Below are 20,931 nucleotides of genomic sequence, written 5' to 3'. Positions count from 1 at the left end.
CCTTCATTTTCACCCACTCCATTCACTATTTCAGGGTGGCAGGCGAGGGGAGGCTATAACTTTCTTCGCTTTTTTGCAAAAGTGGGTGAAATTTACAGGCATTGCAATGGATCATTTACAAGCACTGCAATGCCAAATTACAAGTAAAGAGGTCAAAGGGCTTTTGTACTAGACACTGTTAGAGACTGACTGTTAAAAACAAACAGAAACACCTATAATTTCTTATTTTGGGGAGAACTGAGTGAAATTTGCGGCCATGATAATCCCTTGTGAGTGTATGACACTTACTCAGAAGTGGTTTTCCTGCAAGGACAGCTGCTATAGGTTGGGGGTGTGTAAAAAAGGAATCAAGACCCTGATGTTGGGAAAGATGGAGGGCACAAGGAGAAGGGGGCAACAGAGGACGAGATGGTTGGGCAGTGTTTTCAAAGCTACTAACATGAGTTTGACCAAACTGCGGGAGGCAGTGGAAGACAGGAGTGCCTGGTGTGCTCTGGTCCATGGGATCACGAAGAGTCGGACATGACTAAATGACAACAACAACAACAGAAAGGAATCAACCTTCTTTGGTGTTTTGTCAGCAATTGGGTCTGAAAATTGCAGACATGAGATAGGTGACTCTGAATCAGAGATCTGCCAAATTGCAGATAAATAGGTTCAGGGGTTTGGTGGTTTGATTTTGGGGTGGGAAGAATGAAAAAGGATTATCTTTCTAGTGAGCTTCAGGGGTTCCCACTTCAGCTCGCGCCCACCTCTGTGGAAAATATTAATCACCTCCAAAAAAGCTAAAAACCTTCTCATTCTTTAAATTCGCTATTCTGGCTTCTCCCTAAAAATAAAAATATATAAGCACCCCTCTCTCTTTCTCTTTCCTCTGAAAAACACTACTCACTTCCAATTCCATTTGCCTAGACATAAGTGGATTTTGTCTGTGCTCCTTGCACACAGACTCATCAAATTCAATGGGTGGCTGCAAATAGCTTCCATCTCATTCCAAAATGGCAGCCTTTCCCGGCCTGGTGTCCTCCAACATGCTGTCCTTCTTCATGCTGGCTGAGGCTGGGAGTTGTAGTCCAAAACATATTGGAGGACACCAGGCTGAGGAAGGCTGGCACAAAGGCTTGCACGATCATTTTAAGTGCATGGGAAATTCCTCTTTAATCTGCTGTCAGTCCATTATGTGATAAAGCTCCTACAACATCTGGAAATGGATTATGCTCTCTTCCCCTCCTCAAAGTTATTAGAGCTATAGTAGCTAAAGCAAAATGACATGGTGTGTGTGAAACTGATCTGTTTATTTCTCCACCCCTTAAAATGTAGTTGTCATTCTCTACTCAAAAACTGAGAATTGAGGGGCAGAGGAATTTTTTTTTCCTGGTTCTGCTACCAGGAACAAGCCCAGTTGATTTTTTTCAACTGGGAAGGGTGGTGGTGGTTCAGTGCTGTGGAAAACTGGCAGATGTGCAAAGGATTGACCTGTGACTGCCCTACAACCCACCTTACCCCCTGTCACAAATGTGTTGGTTTAATAACATTTCTATCCCACCTTTTTGTTTAGAAAGCAAACACTTCAGACCCTTTATGGCACCTGAAAATTTAAATTCTGTAGCCAACGAACTATCTCCGTGCCTGCCAGTGTTGGGCAAGAAACACATGTATCCAACTAACGTCTGAATAATGCTTTCTGAAGCACAAGGGTAGAGATTTTGAAACCTTTCAGATATTGCCATGCTAAAGCTCCCATTGTCACCGGAAGCAGAGTCCCATCAACACGCAAGGGAATATTTTCTCTACCCTTTGTCTACCACAGCTCAAGGGCTACATGCCCTTGTGGGCAACCTCATGAGGGCCATATGCCACTGGTGGACAGGGCCAGATGCAAAAATGGACGGAACAATGAATGTAAATTTCATCTTTGTGCAGTCGGCTAATTTCTAAGTGCACTCACAAATATCCTCCATCCCGGCAAGCAAGATGCATTATCAAGCTTGAGGACATACTGTGCCCAGGCAAAAACACTCACGTTATGAAACAAGGATGTGGTCTGAGCATAGCTGTCAACTTTTCCCTTTTCTTGCGAGGAATCCTATTCGGAATAAGAGAATTTCCCTTAAAAAGGGGGGAATGTTGACAGCTATGGGTCTGAGGAGAATCCCAAGGGTCAGAGAGAGAGGCGTGGAAGGCCACATTTGCCACATTTCACCCACCCCACCCTGGCCTACATTTCCCCTTTGTTTATGCCTTTACCTTGTTCCTTCTTCCCCACTCAACCCAGGATCTCCCCGCTCCCTTCTGGTCTTCCCCCCTGTGAATATCCCCACCCCCAAATCCATCACCTCTGCCAAACATCTCACTTTGCTTTGTGCAGCAGAACCGTCTCCATCCCAAGAAACACGAATGCCGTGGTGAAGTTGGAAAAAAACAAACACCACTTTATTTTTAATAATAATTGTACATCTGTCATATTAATTACAACTTGAATATAACAAAACAAAAGGTCAGTCATTAAAGAGCAGCAAGTTGAAAGACTGAATCTTTTCTCTCTCTGGTTTTAATAAGAAGGTGCACAGAAGCATTAAGAACATCAATCCAAGCTAATGTAAAAAGAGAGAGAAAATCCCTTGGGAGGGGGGAATGATATTTTTAGAGCCCCGCCTTCCCCCCTCTCTCACTATGGCAGATTAGTCTGCTCTGTTGTGGGGCCTAGATTTAAATCGTGCAATGAGAAACGTGCAAATGCAACCACATTCAGATCTCTCTGCAAATTACTGGTAATGATAACAGATTCTTAACTTCAAAACAAAACAAAACGAAAAACAAAACAAAAGTCAGTGCTTGGTCATTTCAATGTGTCATCCACAATGCTGTGCCCAGTACTTTTTTCAGGTAGAACTTGCCAGAACTCAGTTTTGGCACCTCTCAGGTGGGTGCCATTGCCATTCTAAGAGAATGAGGGTGCCGTTCATGGTGAATTCCAGCACCTCTTTTTCTTCAAAAATAGCACTGGCTGTGCCTTTCATTGTCAAGGAGAATGCTAGGAGACAGAAGCAAGTCTCTTTTTTTGGTCTCCCTCATTTTGAGGAAATGTCCCCTTTTCAAATCTTCCCTGTAGTCAAGAGTATATTGGATGGTGTGCATACTAAACCTCAGGTGTCAGTGGCAATTCCCCTCCGCCTCCCAGAGCTACAATTCCCAGAATTCCCTGTGTAGAGGGGTTAATTGTTGAACGCTCTGAGAACTGTGGCTCTGGGAAAGGAATAGGTGTCTCCTAATCGCTCTAAGCCCCCTTAACAAACCACAGCTCCTAGAAATCTTTGGGGAAAGTCATGGCCATTTAAAGTGGTATCAACATGAATATGGCCTCTTTTTGAATTTAGAGGTGTTCTCCCGAGAGAACCTTGTGGGATGGAGAACCCTTGTTGGAAACTGAAGGGAGCTCTGCTAACTCCAAAATGTTGGTGCTTCTCCCCTGCTTTGTTTTAAAATCCCTGACAGAGATCATTCTGTCACACCTGCACTTGAATTATTAAACCCACAGACATTGGTGCAGAAGCCAGACTTGTGTTTAGACACACAAACAAGACGGTCATCAGTGATTTGGCTCCATAACAACATTAGCACCACCTAGTGGTTCACAGTTAATAGCACAATGAGCTCCACTGTGGGCAGTGGATGCCAGACAACACTGAAAATAAAATATGTTCATATCAAGGCTGTAGTTCTAAACATGCTTCTTCTGGAGGAAGCTCCAAAAGTAAGTTTTCCTCAGAGTAAACCTACTGAAGTTAATGGTCCTAGTTTAGGGCAGAACCCTAACCCTAGATCCACCGAGATCCATCAGACCACAATGTGGCTGATCTCTGGCTCGGCTGGGCTATGTTGGCATAAGCCCCAGCTCCAGCTCAGCCAGAGATACTCCAGCTTCATAAGTCCCTCACCCCAGCTGAAATGCACAAGGTGGATCTTAAGCCAGTATGAGACCTGAAAAGGGGTCATTCTGCGAAAGTGGGGGGAGGGGAGTACCAGCAGGGAGGATTTGACAGCTTGGTCGCATGACCTGGCAGACTGTCGTAAGGTAAGCTGGCAAAACTCAAACTCTGTTTTAAAGCCTCCTATCCCCTGTGCTTTGGCTTAGACTGGCTCAAATAGTGGTAGCCTCGCTCCCGAACAGAGTTTGGATCTGGCTTACTCTACACCACCTTCCCATACACACGATTGCTCCCTTAGTCATGCTCATTAATTTCAATGGGTTTACTCCGAATCAAACTTAGTTGACTACCTCCCAGTGGGTCTTATCACCAAGTTGACTTGCCCAGGATTGCATTGCTCTCATGTGGTTTTAGATGCTGTCGCTCAGCCAAATCTCATTTGGTTAGATGGTGTCTTCATGAAGCTGAATCAAATCAAAGGGAGGAAGCTTTGCCTACACTCAGATTTGGCTTCAGACACCATTGCTCAGCCAAACCTCACTAGCTTATGTGCTGTCAACACAAAGCCAAATCACTTTATTTCTGACCCCTTTTCATATGAGTGAAAGTGTGGACATGCTTTTAGTGTACTATTTGATTAAAACTGATTAGGACTGCCAAGGAGCAAATAAAAATTGCTTCAGGGACCAGATCCAACCCACAGGCTGGCAGTTGATAATAATAATAATAATAATTTTTTATTTATACCCCACCCTTCCCGGTTCAGAAAATTGGGCTCAGGGCGGCTAACAACAAATTTAAAACACTCGATGCAACAAAAAACAGCATAAAATACAGTATACAATTTGAATAACAACAAATTCAGGATTCAAAAATCAACTTAGGGGGAAAATCCATCCAATAAACATTAGATGATCACCAGGGCTAGCTGGCTAAATTAGTCCTATTTGGACCAGCGAGGAGACCAAGAGAGAGCGGGTCATCTTCAAAAAAAGGGGAGGGGGAGGGAAGGAAGGGGAATAAAAGATCAGGCTAAGTTCGAATTGAAAGCCAGGCGGAATAGCTCTGTCTTACAGGCCCTGCGGAACGAAGTTAAATCCTGCAGACCATCCCTCCTGCAGAGCAAGCAAATAGTAAAGTAATAAATTTGATTCTTCTTGCCTCATTGTGATTTGGCTCCATAATAACACCATGCAAGCTAATGAGGTTTGGCTGAATTATGACACCTGAAGCCAAATCAGAGCAAAGGCAGCAATGCCCCCTGCCATCACTCTGATTTGACTTCATCACAACACCATGTAAAGCAATGAGATTTGGTTGAAAAATGACATCTGAAGCCAAATCAGGCTTCCTCTTCCCACACTCAGGAACTGTTGGTTTGAAAAATGGCTCCTTGCAGCAACAAGGAACACAGTTGCCTGGCAAACTTTATGGTCCCCACCACAAAAATCAGATAAGAGTCCCAACTTTTCAGCCTACAGACAAGGTGTCATATTTGAGGAGAGGGGCGACTTTTGGCTCAGCCCTAGCTAATACTGCTTTACCTTCATGGATGACTATATAAGCAAATACCATCAACTTTCACACATATAGCTTCAGACATACAAGAGAGGTTGGGTTGCGCCACATTCACCCCCAATTCTCCTCCTGCTTCCACCTGAATCTTTGTAGGATGCTCAGAATGGAACGTTTCCCCCCAGTTGATTCTACCTGTCTATTATTATTGCCTCTTCCTCCCTGCCTCCTCTTTCCCTGGCCACCCAGCTCCTCCTCAAAGACTTGTCATATTGCACATACATATCAGAGCTATAATCTCAGGCCTTGCTTGCACACACACAATAGAATCAGAGTGGTCCAGTTGCAAGGCAGAAGAATTAACTGGACCACTGCAGGCACAGAGTAAATTCCATAAAAAATAATCCCATATGCTCTATATCTATATTTCCCTCTATATATCTCTCCATAAGTAGAAAACTAGCTGGCTAAGACTCCCTGATATTCTAACTTTCTGCTTGGATGGAATTGTTCCATATGGAGAAGCATTCAAACATGTGTTCATACCCCTGTCTTGCAGTCTGTATTGGTACAGCCACATGACCTGAAAAGCTGTCTGTGGACAAATGCTGGCTCCCTCGGCCTGAAAACGAGACGAGCGCTGCACCCCATAGTTATCTTTGACTGGACTTAACTGTCCAGGGGTCCTTTACCTTTTTTTATCTTACAGTCCATCCTACCACATTAAAGTTCTACCACCTCATTCTCCTGGATATGCAGACCAGGCCTCAGTTGTGCCATTTTCTCACAGAACACATGGAACCTGGTCTTCCAAAAAATGCAGGGTCAGCCAGTTATATTCACAGCAACCAAGCACATTCACAACCAGTGCCGGATTTACTATAAGCTATAGCTTAGGGCCCCACTCTCTCGGGCCCCCCCAAAAAAAATTAAAGGGAAAAAACTGGATGTACATTTCCAAAAAATAAAATAAAGTAAAATAAAATAAAATAAAACTTACATACAGCAACAGTGGCAAATGGCTTTAGATACCTATTAGGTCCATAAATTACAATATAGCATATATTCAACACAAAAAACAATGACAATAGGTTGTTGACAAAGGACAGCTGGACATATAAAGGGCCTCATTGCCTTCAGTAGCTTAGGGCCTCAGATCCAGCCCTGTTCACAACACAACAGCCCTCACAGGCTGAGATTCCTGCATTGCAGGGGACTGGAATAGATGGCCAGCTGTGTGATTCTCTGTCATCACTGACCAACTATACCCTGTTCTCCCATATATCCCAGTTAGTCCCCTCAGCACAGCCAAGGGGTTAGATAAGCTTTAAGCGAATCTCTTATTGAATGTCACCTCCACTCTACAAATTTAAACCAGTTTAACTCTCAACTAAGGAACAGAAGCCCTGCATGGGACTACGAACCTTCAACAAAGATTCCCTCACTGCCCCTCAGAACTACCACCCGCAAAGTTGGGCAGAGGAGAGTTATGGCTGTCAAAACTGGTTTTGAACCAGTTTCAAATGCATAGCATAGATAAGCGGGTTCAAGGGACACTGGAGCCTAAAAGCAGCTTTGGCTGGCACCCAGCTAACCTGAACCGACATCAAATGCAGGGCAGTTAAAAGCATGGCTGGGCTAAAAGCTTTTTTTGCAGGCACCGCCAATCAGCTGTATTTACAATGCACTGTGCTCTGTGGACACTGATGCGAATTGGCCAGGGCTTGCAAAGTATCACCCAGAGTTATGCAATTCCCCAACAATCAGCTGATCATTGCACTGGCAAAAAACAGGTCACCAGTGGGAGACACTGCCCACTTATCAAACTTGCCTTCTGTGGGTGGAGGGTGGATCTTTCCCCCACCCCCATTCTTAAATCTTTCTGTCACTTCATCCTCCCTGCCAAAAACAAGGACCCACCCCTGCTTGGTTAAGCAACCTGGACAGTTTCGTCCCATCCCAAAATGGCAGCATCCGTTTCCCTCTCTGCCTGTCACCACGTTTGAAAGAGAAGAGTCCTTCTGGAAATGGCAGGTATTGTCCTTCTTTCGACAAATAAAATACATTGTTTGTACCCATTCACTCCTTCCCTCACCCCTGTAGAGAAGCAGTGTTACAAAGCAACATGATTCCATTTAATATGTAGCTTACAAAAATCGTTCTTTCAACGAAGCCTACTTGAAGGCACCTCACCAAAGTATTACCCAAACCCCACCCCAGAGTGCCCAAAATAAGCATAACGTAGCTTACATCTGATCGCACAACTCCTCTGAGTTTATTTCCCCCAAACTCTTTCTTTTCTCAAGGGCAAACCACCCCAGACACTCAGTAGGGGGTAGTGCCCTCCCATTCTATCAGGTACTCAACTTTGCCATCTAGGTTCACCCTACGGGCTAACACTTTGTACTTCTCCCCACACACCATCCTGCCAGCAGCGCCAAAATAGTTGTTGATTGATGATCTGAGGTAGGACGATGAGTTGCCTTCACCCAGGCTCCCGAAAGCATGATCCTGGGTGGGGTTCTCTGGGCGTTCTGGGCCCCCGGTTGCCTCACTTTCTTCTGAGGAACAGCCAGGTGTGACCTTCTGGGGGCCCTCCGCACATTTCTGCTTTGTCTCAATAGTTGTGTAGCTTCTGCATGTCATCTTACGCTTCCGGCTGCCCAGGTTCCTTCTAGGTAATATGTAATAATATTATTAGAATAATAATAATAATAATAATTTTTTATTTATACCCCACCCTTCCCGGCTCAGAAAACCGGGCTCAGGGCGGCTAACAACAAATTTAAAACACTTAATTGATGCAACAAAAAAAACAGCATAAAATACAGTATAAAACGTGAATAACAATAAATTTAGAATTCAAAAATCAATTTAGAGGCGAAATCCATCCAATAAACATTAGATGATCACCAGGGCTAGCTGGCTAAATTAGTCCTATTTGGTCCAGCGAGGGGGGAATTAGCTGTAGGATCCCAAAGTGGGTAATCTTCATAAAAAGGGGAGGGGGAGGGGAGGAAGGGGAATAAATATTAGAATAATATTGCTAAGTTACGGCTGTGGTTGTTTAGCTGACAGATGGTTTGGAACAGAGATAGGGACTCTCTGGGACGCCAGATGGACTACAGCTCCCATAACCCCTCCAAATTTAGAACACATCTTTCCATAATAGTTAGCTGATCCCCCATTTAAAAATTGTTATATGGTTTTTATTGCATGGTTTTATGTATGGCTGTTGTTAACTGCTCTTATATGTTTTCAAGAATAGTGGTCTAGAAATACTTCTACAAATAAATACACATAAGTATCTGGAGGGCCACAGGACGTTAAATGAATCAATTAAAAACCATTCCAAATTATGAGTCCCACTTAAGTAAGTGCGTAACTCTTAAGTAAGTACATATACATGTTGCATTTTCATAGGCAGATAGACGTGCTTATAAAAACAGCAGGTGTCAAGCGCCATCTTTAAAGTAAATAGCAGACAGCCCACACTGAACGCAAAAACGAAAACAGAAGATAGCCCCTGGCCTCCCACCTTGTTTCATAGGACAGGCTGGTTGCGGCTGAACCTGAAGTACTGGCAGCATCCGTCGCCGTATCCACATCAGAAAAGAAATTATGGCTCGAGCTTCCACTGGGGAAAAAGCATGAAAGCGTGAGCAGGGAAACAGTCAAACTGCACTGTTTTTTTCGTTTGTTTTAATGTTTGATGTAGCAAAACAAATAAAATTTTTAAAAAAGGAAAAAACAAACAAACTGCACTGAGCAACAGCTTAAGCACAGGCTCTGTCACACAGCGTATGTCATCATCATATAAAAGAGTGCTTCTGAACAAGTGTCTGCAAACCTTGCTTTGCCAAGTTTTCACCTTGGAATGGACCTCTCCCCACTCCACACACATTTGTGGAAAGCCTTCCTGCAAGATATGCACCTGTTTCCATCATTATCAACTTCCAGGAGGAATCTGAAAACATTCATGCTTATCTGGGCATTTGGTGGCATACACAGGCATCAATCATACTCTTCTTGGGTACCCAGGAACAACGTTTTTAATCATAAACGCTTCTGGGGTATTTTAAACTGCAATTATTTTATGCACGTTTTAACTTTTTGGGGGGCTGGGAATTGCTTTTAAATTATGGATCTATTTTCTGCCCTAGGCTCCTTTGGGAGGAAGGCTAGGATATAAGTTTAAAAAGTAAATAAAAGCTAAGCATGTGGTCTTCCCCTGGGCTATGCCTCCCCCCGCCTTCCATTAGCCTTGCTCCAAGCCTCGCCTGGTCCTGTAGCAGACAACTGTTACCTTTTCGAGCTCTGCATTTCATCCACATTGAAGTCAAAGATGCTCGCCAGGTGATGGTTTGTGCTCCAAGCAGAGGCAAAATCAGTCTGAGAGTCGGGATGTGAAGAACAGAACAATGACAAAACAGAAACCTCCATTACAAATATATACACATATTATCAAGCAGAGAGGTGGGGAGTCTGATTTCAATGGCAGACAGGACTCTTATATCTCTCACTCCTCGTGGGCTAATTTTAACAGATGGATGGGGCTGCCCACTTGCCAATCCAGATGTCATAGTGACATCAGGTGTGCCTTTGTGTGTGTGTACGTGATCAAAGGCATGGTGTTCTTCAGTTGCCACCAAACAGCTGACAGTCAGCCCTTCCAGAGCTTTTCAAACACTAACCATGTGATTGGTTGCAAAGCATGCAAAGCACCATGCATGGAACTTTGTGGGTGCTTGCAACCCACCCCCTTTTGACCCAGCCACACCTGACACTCCATGCAGTATCAGGTGCACAGAGCTAAGCTGGAATGGCCTGCTGGGTCAAATGGGGGTGGGGGAGAGGGCTGGTGGGCCTGATCAGGCCCACAAGCCAAAGGTTCCTGACCAGTGCTCAAGAAGTATAGCATGGCCAAAGGTCAGCGCTCTCTCTTTCTCTCTCTCAGCTAGATTCCTCCACCCTTTGTGCCTTAACAGCAGGTTTAAATAGCCTGAAACAGAAGCAAGCCAACTGCTGCTCTGAAGCCTCTGCCTCCCCTAAAATTGTTCCCCAGCCCCCCCACCCTTGTGAAGTCATTGGTGCAAGCATACAAGCCCCCATCCCATTCTGAAACACATCTCACATACAGTGGTGCCCCGCAAGACGAATGTCTCGCAAGACGGAAAACTCGCTAGACGAAAGAGTTTTCCGTTTTGGAGGTGCTGCGCAAAACGAATTTCCTATGGGCTTGCTTCGCAAGACGACAATGTATTGCGAGTTCCTGCTGGTTTTTTTTCCTCCCCCGCCCGTTTTTCTAAGCCGCTAAGCCGCTTATCAGCCGATCCGATCAGCAGATAAGCCGCTAAAAGCCGCTAATAGCGCTAATCCGCTAATCCGTCAATGGGCTTGCTTCGCAAGACAAAAAAACCGCTAGACGAAGAGAATCACAGAACGGATTCTTTTCGTCTTGCGAGGCACTACTGTACATGCAATCAAACCAAACACATGTTCTTCCCGTTCACCCTTGCTTGCCTCCTGTTTCTGCCCCTTCCCTCTGTCATCTCCAGTGTCAAATTTTAGAGTGTAAGCTCCTCGAGGCAGGGGGCTGAATTGTCACCATTCTGCATTGTGCCAGGCAAAGTGGTGGCGCTGTCCCGTAATAATAGCAAGCTCATTCTCTGAGCACTGATCTTTACATGACCAAAACAGCACAAGAGGGGGATACAAGCAAGCTCAGGGGAACCTGAAATATTTGAAGAAGTATGAAAAATATTGGGTAAGAGGGAATCTTAAGAGGAACCCATAAACAGCTCAGTGAGAAAGCATGCTGAGTAGGCATGGAATGATGCCTGAGCGCTGGAAGGCAAGGGGAATGGAACACCAAATAAGAAAAGAGATTGAACGGAGTAACTGGAACACTGAACAGAAGCACTCCACACTGCAAGCACTGCAACATTTTACTGCAGGTTCCACTTGTTTTTACGCGGAATGCTGAAGTATAATGAGGACTGAGCATCCTCAATGGTCATAGGATGCTGACTGACCATGGAAGCAGGGCAAGGCTGGGGTGGAAATGCAGCGATGTGCTTTGGAAAAGGGCATATCTAACTGGCACCGTGAACAGCCCAAGAACATCAGCTGCTGCTAAGAAGAAAACCATTATTCAACCACTCTGGTTTGAGTAAATCAGGAAATCTACAAAGAACCAGTTTCTTTTCTTCAAAAAATAAAAATAAAGAAACTAACACTGGGAATCGCATCATCCAAGAGGAACTTTGACTTTTTCCCCTTCTTCTTCTTCTTCTTCTTCTGCACATTGTGCGGTGTCGAACTGTGGAAAAACAATATTGGAAGAATTGACAGATTTAGTATACTTTTGATGTAAAGTTTTTGGTTTTTCTTTCCCATGCTGGTTGCGTTCTCATTTTTCACCTCCATAATAGCTGGGCAAAATGGCAAGATTTGCACCATTCCTTCTCTGCATATCCAAATAACCTCCTTCCCTACAGATCCTTGCAGCTGCTCTGATCAACAGGCAGAAGACCCTTTTAGTACTTCCACCACCCTCAGAAGTTCAGAGAGCGCCTTCTCTGCAACAGCCCCTAAGTTGCAGAATTCCCTCCCCACAGAGGTGCAGCTGGAACCTTCATTACATAGTTTGCATCATATGCTGAAGACACGCCACTTTACCCTGGCCTTCAACATATATATATATAGGGTGCACGCTACTGTTGTGACTGTAATTTGCAATAGTAAAAATACTATTGTACTTTTTAAATTGCTGTAGCCCACCCTGGGACCTTATGGCAAAAGGCAGGTAAGAAATCTAATTAGTAAGATTAAAAGGACGGCAGTAATAATGCTGATGACTGAATACACATAAAGGGATTCTAAGTTTGGAAGCAGGGAATAGTAGCTATTCATAGTGACAGAGGAAGCACCAAGGTTGGCTCTCCAGATGTTGTGGGACTGCAACTCCCACATCCTTGTCCATTAGTCATGCTGGGTAGCGCTGAGGGGAGTCGAAGTCCAACAATACTTGGGAGCAGCACCAGTTGCTGATCTCTGATTGACACTGACTGGCAGTGGCTCTCCAAGGTTTCAGACATGGAGTCTCTGTCACAAGAGACTCGGGCCCTGCGGGACTTGACATCTTTCCACAGGGCCTGCAAGACAGAGCTGTTCCACCAGGCCTTTGGTTTGGACTCAGTCTGACCCTTATGTTTCCCTCCCCTTACGGTTTTGATTTATGGGTTACTTTTAAAATGAGGCTGCATTTTAAATTGCATTTTAACCTGTACAGTGGTGCCTCGCAAGACGAAAAGAATCCGTTCTGTGATTCTCTTCGTCTAGCGGTTTTTTCGTCTTGCGAAGCAAGCCCATTGACGGATTAGCGGATTAGTGCTATTAGCGGCTTTTAGCGGCTTATCTGCTGATCGGATCGGCTGATAAGCGGCTTAGCGGCTTAGAAAGGGGGGGGGAGGGAAAAAAACCAGCAGGAACTCGCAAGACATTGTCGTCTTGCGAAGCAAGCCCATAGGAAATTCGTTTTGCGAAGCACCTCCAAAACAGAAAACTCTTTCGTCTAGCGAGTTTTCCATCTTGCGAGGCATTCGTCTTGCGGGGCACCACTGTATTTTAAATTGGGGGTTTTTTCCTATTATGTTTTTATTAATTTTACTGGTGTTAGCTGCCCTGAGCCCGCCTCTGGCCGGGGAGGGTGGTGTATAAATAAAATTTATTTAATTTATTTGTTTTATTATTATTATTATTATTATTATTATTATTATTATTATTATTATTATTATTATATCTCCCAGCCCAACCTGGAGATGGCAGGGATTGAACCTGGGACTTTCTGCATGCAAAGCAGGTGCTCTGCCACTAAGCTATAGCCTTCCTCTGACATTCATGATCCTAGAGTAAACATGAGGAAATCCTAGAGTAGACCTGGAGTAGATCCTAGAGTAGACCTGGACAATATGGTGATAGATAAGTGAAGACTGGTTTGAAATCCACTGGTTCAGTGGTTCAGAATATTTGCCCTGACTATAATATAAACTGCTCAAAGCCAGAGAATGCTTTTGTCTGTTGCTCTTCCTTTTATCTGTTAGATCCAGCAGATGGCAGCAAACCACAACACAGACACAGACCAGGAACTTTCCTCTGGCTACAATGCCATGAGATTTTCTTACAAGCAGGCTGGCAGATGCTGGAAGCCTCTTTTTCCCCCATGGGGTTATTCTGAATTCATAAAAACAATGAAATAAACCTTGCTCTGTTGTTTAAGCCTCTTCTTTCCTGAGCTCCCTTCCTCCTTCCCTTCTCCCCTTCTCTCCCTCTCTTTCCCTCCTGTCCATACCCTTTGCTTCTCCTCTTCCGCAGGGGGCGGGATGTGCAATTGTCTCTGTCTGTCTCTCCCCCCCTCTAATTATGCTCTCCCATTTTAAAGAAGGCCCAGCCCCCGGCTCATGTGAGCAAGAGCAACAAGGGGGGCTCACTCAGCTGAGGCACAGAAAGGCTTCCTGTGCCTCAACTGACCCATTTAAAGAAGCCCCCCTCTGGTAGGGCTAAGTGATCTATCTCTGCTGCTGCTGCTTCCCCACCTTATTTCCAACATTGTCATATATTGCCATATTTAGCTGTAAACCAGATATTACCCAGTCCTAGTCACCTCATACCTTGGTCCCTGCAAAATAGTTATCTGCTGCTTGGCTTCACAGTTACAAAATGGTCCACAAGTTTCCTGGCCCCGCTTGCCAGCAGTGAACCTGTTACAGTGGTGCCCTCGCAAGACAGAAAACTCGCTGGACGAAAGAGTTTTCCGTTTTGGAGGTGCTGCGCAAAACGAATTTCCTATGGGCTTGCTTCGCAAGATGACAATGTCTTGCGAGTTCCTGCTGGTTTTTTTTCCTCCCCCCCCCGTTTTTCTAAGCCGCTAAGACACTTATCAGCTGATCCGATCAGCAGATAAGCCGCTAAAAGTCGCTAATAGCGCTAATCTGCTAATCCGTCAATGGGCTTGCTTCGCAAGACGAAAAAACCGCTAGACGAAGAGAATCACAGAACGGATTCTTTTCGTCTTGCGAGGCACCACTGTATATGTTTTTTACTGCATGGTTTTCTGTGCAATTGTTGTAAGCTTTTAATGAACAGCAGTACTGCATATAAATATTTTTACACAGAACAAAACATCCTGCTAGGTTTTTGGAGGCAGGGGAGAGGGAGGGAGTGATGGCTGGCTGGCTTACTCATTCTGTTGCCTGGAAGTATGGTGTAGTGGTTAAGAGTACTAGACTTAGACAAGGTGGATTCAAATCCCCCTTGGGCCGCAAAACTCACTGGGTGAGCCTGGGCCACTGGTCATCTCTCAGCCTAGCCTACTTCAATGTCTTTCAGAAGGCTCCCTTAAGGAAGGGTGAGGTACAAAAATGTATGAGAAACAGTTCTGGTCACAAGCATCACCCTGCTCAAGTGCAGACCTGCTTTGGTTGGAGGAGTTGGGTTTCTCTGTTTCCTTCGGCTCAGGAGGTTTAGCATCGGCCAGCCCTGGGACCTTCCCTGGCAAGAGTTTGTCTGGTGGGCTTGGTGGGACTCGGACCCGCAGTCGGAAAATGCACTTCTTCTTCTTGATTTCCTTCCCACTCAGAAATCTGAAAGGCAGCAGACAGTAAAGTTTGGTATTGATTTTTCAATTGGTAGTGATTATCCCCACCACCACCACCGAAAATGCAAATTTAAAGCGGTTGCGGGTTGGCAAAATGTTTTTAGCACTTGTAATGTCTACTGTGCTTTTAATTTAAACCTTTTCGCTTTCAGGTTCGGCAGCATTTTGGGAAATGGTTTTCCGATACTTTTGTCAGCCTCCATGCGATGACTATCTCACCTTTTTTCCATTCCAAACTCTGACTTCCAGGTCAACCAAATGGAAATTGGCATCAGGAATGACTTTCCAAAAGATGTTGATTACAGGGAACACAATAAAAGTGATGCGGAGAAGCAGCCCTTTTATTACTCTTACCTGCTTTTGTAGCTGTTTAGTGCGTTAAGGAGGTGTTCGGCTCTCTCTGCCACGGGAGTGTTCTTCAGCTGAGAGGAAGAACTTACTTAGTTATTTTCAATTTCTTTTTAAATGATGCTTTAAAGGGTCAGAAGCCCTCTCAAGGCAGCCTTCCTCAAACTGCATCGTAACATTTAAAACATAAAAACACAAGTATTAAAACAGCAAAGTACAAACAAGCTGTTCCAGACCAGCAGCCTGCATAAAACATTTCAGACAGTTTGGAGTAATTTATAAAACAAAAAAGCAGCTGCTAGTTTAAAAACAGGGACCTGCATCATCAATTAGAAGCAGACTGGAACAAAGAAAAAAGGCCCATTTAAAGGGGCCAAATGCATGTTGGTGGAAGAGCAGCTTCCTTGAATCCAGAAGGTTGGAGGTTCAATCCCTGCCATCTCCGTGTCTGAAACCCCAGAGAATTGTTCCCAGTCAGTGTAAACAGTGGTGGGCTAGATGGACCATTTGTTTTAAGCAGCAGAAGGCAGCTCTCTCTGTTCCGCGGGAGGGAATTCTTAGGACCAGGGCCAGCACCGGAAAGGTGTTAGGGATGAGGGGCTCTGTGGGTCCCCATCATCCTAGATCATTGGCCATGTTGGGCAGTGGGGCTGAGGGGACCTGGCAGCCAACAAAATCTGGATGTAAGTGAAAATCCAAGAGTTTTAGGCCCCAACCCAGTTAAAGCTGGTCGTGACTAAGGCTGCAGTCCTAACCCTACATACCTGGGTGAGCTCCCGTTGCTCGGTCCCTGCTCCTGCCAACCTAGCAGTTTGAAAGCACCTCAAAGTGCAAGTAGATAAATAGGTACCACTCCGGCGGGAAGGTAAACGGCGTTTCCGTGCGCTGCTCTGTTTTTACCAGAGGTGGCTTAGTCGTGCTGGCCACATGACCCGGAAGCTGTACACCGGCTCCCTCGGTCAATAAAGTGAGATGAGTGCCACAACCCCAGAGTTGGCCACGACTGGACCTAATGGTTTACCTTTACTTATCACAACCTTTTTGGGGGGGTAAGGAGGCGGGAGGGCTCTCGGACCCTGTCAGAGCATCGCAACTCCTTCCCCAAGCCCAGGAAGCATTTGCCCAGCTTACGGAAGGAGGCACGATGCTGTGACAAGATCCTGGAACCCTACTGCCTCCTACCCAAAGCCAGACAGGGGAGGTCTCTTCACTTGGGTGGCAGCGCCCTGGTAGGTGGGCAGGTAGGCAAGGGAGAGTAAAGCAGCTAATCTGCCCTTACTGCCCAGCCTTGGCATCACGCCACACCCCTCCCCCACGCACCGGCCCCTCCCCCAGCTTGCTGGTGAGTACTGAAACTTTTTTTTCTAGGAAAAAAGTGCTGGTGCAGCCTAAGTCCCACTGAAGCCTGAAGAATAAGCCAGCCTGGTTGTGATATTTTATTAGCTCATTTGAAGCCTTACTATTTTAATTAAAAATTTAAAAAATCAATAAAAGCTTAATATTGCTAAGGGGGGCATGCAAGGCTTTACACAAGCCCCCTCCTGGCCCCACATCATGGCTATGGGAAGCTGCCTTATGAAGAGTCAGACAATTGACCCATCTAGCTCAGTATGATACTGAGTGCCATCAGCCCTCCAGGATTTTAGACAGAAGTCTTCCTCAATCTTACTTGGAAATGTCAGGGACTGGGCTTGAAAATGTCTCCACATGCAATGCATGTGCTCAAGCACTGAGTTGCAAGCCTTCCCCCGATGGAAGCTGAAAGGGGGAGGTGTATTGCAAGTGGCTTCTGCAGTTTCTTGAAGCGTGGCCAAACATCATTCGCAGGTTCCTTGAGGGCTAGCAACTTTTTTAAAAAAGAAAAAGCTGAGATTCTGAATACCTGAACAGCACACAGCTCTTTGTTTCCAAAAAATATTAATTTAGCATTTACTGTTATTTACTATTTTTTATTCAAACTATGTTTATTTTAAATTGAAATGGCAACATATATACTTATACCAGTGAACATTCCGATTATGACCACAAGGTGGAGCCCAAGTTCCAGGTTTGAAGTTGTAAATGGAACCGAGCAAAGTTCTCAATGACTCTGTCACCCTCCTCCTTTCAATGCAGAAGTGGGAAACTTTGACCATCCATTGTCACTGGGTTCTAACCCCCATCAACCTCAGCCAGCATGCCCAAAGTTCAGGGGTTATTGGAGTTGTAGTCCAGGAACATCTGGCAAGCTACCCGTTCCATGGTCCTGCTTTTAGTGGTTTGACAGCCCCGCCACTTACCTTCCCAAGCTGCAGAAGGTTCCAGCGCTGATTGACAAAGGTCAAGATTTCATCAAAGTCAAAGTATTTCTTTTTGCTTTGGACACCCAGGTTGTAGAGTACAAGATGCACGAGATCCACCCTGTGCATGGTAAAAGGAAACAGAATGACCAAGGTTTCCTGCAGAGGACCTGTTCACAGTCCATTCATCCCGATTTTGCTTGCATAAATACTATGCAGATATTAGACTATAGCCACATTAACACCATAGATTTAAAGCCCAGTGGTACTACTTTAAACAGTCATGGCTTCTGCCAAAGAATCCTGGGAGTTTGTTGAGGACGCTGAGAGTTATTAGCCGGCCCCCATTCGTCTCACAGAGCTACAACTGCCAGAGTGGTTTAGCAGTCAACCTCTATTCCCAGAGAGATTGTAGCTCCAGGAGTCTATTTTCACTTACATGTGCATTCTTAACCACGCTTTTATTCCAGCATATGAATTCTTGTACACATTACCTGGCAGGAGAACTGTATTGCAAATTTCAGAGCAGAACAAATTCTGAAGGTGGCAGTGTTTCACTTCCCATTTTGTTTTGGGAAGCATGGATTAGGTAGGTTCACCTTTAAGCAAGACCTGAATCGAATTTCTCCCTCATCCCTAAATGCAGTGGAGGTATTGCTCCTTGCATAAATGCCATGTTCTTTACCGCTACCAGTTTACAGATTGCCTCCCATAAGAAAGACTCCAAAGGACACCTCTGACACCTTGGCTCTTTCCAAGCACCTAACGCAACACAGAAGGATTGTTAGAGTTCATACTAAACATGGTCATTTCGATAAGTGCCTGTAAATCAACAATGTAAATAGAAGTGGAGTTAATGTTGATCTCTGGCTGCTCATGCTTACTTATGAGGAGGCCATTTCACAGACAGCTGAAGCCTTGGCAATGCATCCAGTGATCTAGTTATCTGACAGTGTCCCTGATCAGTTTTCTTCTTATATGCTATTGCCTTGCAGGTCTTTTCCACCTGGCCTGGGAGGGCAGGTGAACAGGGGGGTTTTGTATCTTTTTTTTTTTAAAGATCTTGTGGTTTATGTTTTTTGATGTTTTATTTACTGTTTATTACTACTATTGTTATGTTGCAGTAATGTCTTTTTGCATGTTGTAAGGCACATTGAGCATGGTTTGACTGTGGAAAGGTGGCATATAAATAAAATGTATGAGACTCTTGAGAGTCCCATGGACTGTAAGAAAATCACACCTCTCCATTCTTAAGGAAATCAGCCCTGAGTGCTCACTGGAAGGACAGATCCTGAAGCTGAGACTCCAATACTATGGCCACCTCATGAGAAGAGAAGATTCCCTGGAAAAGACCCTGATGTTGGGAAAGATGGAGGGCACAAGGAGAAGGGGACGACAGAGGACGAGATGGCTGGATAGTGTTCTCAAAGCTACCAGCATGAATTTGACCAAACTGCGGGAGGCAGTGGAAGACAGGAAAGAGTCAGACACGACTAAACAAAAAACAACAACATGTATGTATGTACGCATGTATGATATGAGCATGTCACACTCTGTAGCAGGGGTTCCCAAAAGTGAGTAAGCCACCTCCAAGGGGACCAGTGGGAGTACTTAGGAGGGTGTTAAGAGGCAAGGCAGCAGTAGCAGAGCACTGGAGATGAAAATGACTACCAAACTTTGAAAAGCTAGGACCACTGGATGAAGTTCATCAGTTTTGCTGAATTAATTAAACTAAATAGATTTTGTTTTATTTTGAATGAATGTGCAATTGATTATTACTGTTTGGAATTTTATTATGTTATTGTCTTCCTTAGTGGGGGGGGTATTACTTCTGAATAATGATTTATACAGGGTGGGGGGAGCACTCAGGATGGGTTTATAGAACCAAGCAAGTGTGGTCCATTGCTCTACAAGTTTTGCTGGAACCGTATTTATTTCACTACAAACAAAATATTCTATGAAAAAATAGAAAATGGATATTGCTGCTTATATACAGCTGATTTACATCACAATAATAAACGCTGAGAGTGCGCTTCTGCTTCAGCCTTACCATCTCAAAGACAAACGTTTGATGTACTCTGGGCCCTGGTTGCACACCGCGCAGCAGAAAACATAAAACCTGAAAGTTAGAAAAAACAAAAACAAATAGATGAACAAGCAGAACTTTCTCTAACTCAGATTAGCAGCATGGTGCACCTGGTGTTGCTCAGGTATGAAACCAAAAAAAGATGTCAGTGAAAGTACCAGGCTGAGGAGAACATTGCACAGATTGTAGCCACCACCGGAAAGGCCCTCTCCCTTTATCATTCTCCTCCAAGCCTCCCTCAGAAGGGGGGCCCCAACACAGCAATCCAAAGAAGACGAGGGAAAGACGTACCGGTCTCCATACATCATTGGGCAGCTAAGGCACTGTGTGCAGGCTTCATGGAACCATTGTTGGCAGCGGTAACATTGCAGCATCTTCAGGTACCACCTGGAGGGGAAAGAAACTTGGTTGGAACAGGAGAGAGTTGCAACACCTGTGGAGTATTACCTACTCAAGTTTGCCAACCACCACTACAGTACTAGCATGGGTCTCCCAGAAGGATGCTGATGAGGAATTGCGGCCTTTGGGCTGGAAAAAAAAATACCCCACTGGTGAGTTAGATTAAATCAGTCCTCCACAACCTGGGACCCTCGAGTTGTTGTTGGACTCCCAGTTACCAGCAGCCCAGGCTAGCATGGCCAATGGGCAAGGATTATGGAAGTTGTAGTCTAACATCTAAAGAGCACCAGGTTGAGGAAGTCTGAATTAACTCAGAAAAACATAAGAAAAGCCTCCTGGAACAACGGCTCATTTAGACCAGCATCCTGTTTTCTCCCAGTGGCCACAGAATAGCTATCATGGCTAGTAGCCATTGATAGTCATCTCCTCTGTAAACTTGTCTAATCCTCTTTTAACGCCATCAAACTTGGTGGGCATCACTGCACTCTGTGGGAGTGAGTTCCAGAATTTGACTGTGTGCAACTTTTATCTGTCCTGAGTCTTCCAACATTCAGCTACATGAGTTCTGCTTTGAACTCTGAATTAATGAAGATGGTGCTCATCCCTTGCAGTCTTCCCATTAGACCTTCTGGAAGGCCACTGTGAGAACAGGATGCTGGACTAAATGGGCCATTGGCCTGATCCAGTAAGGCTCTTATATGAGGTGTTCCCAATTTA

The 20,931-nt window shown here is 44.9% G+C and overlaps 1 protein-coding gene and 1 long non-coding RNA gene across 4 annotated transcripts in view; one reads left to right on the top strand and one right to left on the bottom strand.

The window, feature by feature from the left end:
- The window catches only part of LOC309524425, a 275,240-nt gene extending 274,388 nt beyond the window's left edge, over window positions 1–852 (top strand). The window contains exon 2 of the long non-coding RNA XR_014215911.1: window positions 550–852. This is a non-coding gene — a long non-coding RNA (uncharacterized lncRNA). The remainder of the gene's footprint in view (window positions 1–549) is intronic.
- A 4,028-nt stretch (window positions 853–4,880) lies between these two features.
- Window positions 4,881–20,931, bottom strand: part of PHF19 (PHD finger protein 19) — a 35,657-nt gene continuing 19,606 nt past the window's right edge. For 2 of the 3 annotated variants that reach the window (XM_082208929.1, XM_082208928.1), the window contains 9 exons: window positions 20,107–20,202; window positions 19,780–19,848; window positions 17,730–17,850; window positions 15,457–15,524; window positions 14,918–15,088; window positions 11,682–11,766; window positions 9,751–9,836; window positions 8,983–9,081; window positions 4,881–8,118 (listed from right to left, as the gene is read on the bottom strand). In XM_082208929.1, coding sequence (XP_082065055.1) covers window positions 7,770–8,118; window positions 8,983–9,081; window positions 9,751–9,836; window positions 11,682–11,766; window positions 14,918–15,088; window positions 15,457–15,524; window positions 17,730–17,850; window positions 19,780–19,848; window positions 20,107–20,202 — 1,144 coding nt within the window. In that variant the 3' untranslated portion in view covers window positions 4,881–7,769. The remainder of the gene's footprint in view (window positions 8,119–8,982; window positions 9,082–9,750; window positions 9,837–11,681; window positions 11,767–14,917; window positions 15,089–15,456; window positions 15,525–17,729; window positions 17,851–19,779; window positions 19,849–20,106; window positions 20,203–20,931) is intronic. The other variant, XM_082208930.1, reaches the window with a different exon arrangement.

Source organism: Podarcis vaucheri (assembly GCF_965113315.1).
Source record: "Podarcis vaucheri genome assembly, chromosome: Z".
Lineage (NCBI taxonomy): Eukaryota > Metazoa > Chordata > Lepidosauria > Squamata > Lacertidae > Podarcis > Podarcis vaucheri.
Note: the sequence above shows the minus strand (reverse complement) of the source record. Positions and strands in the feature narration are given on the sequence as shown.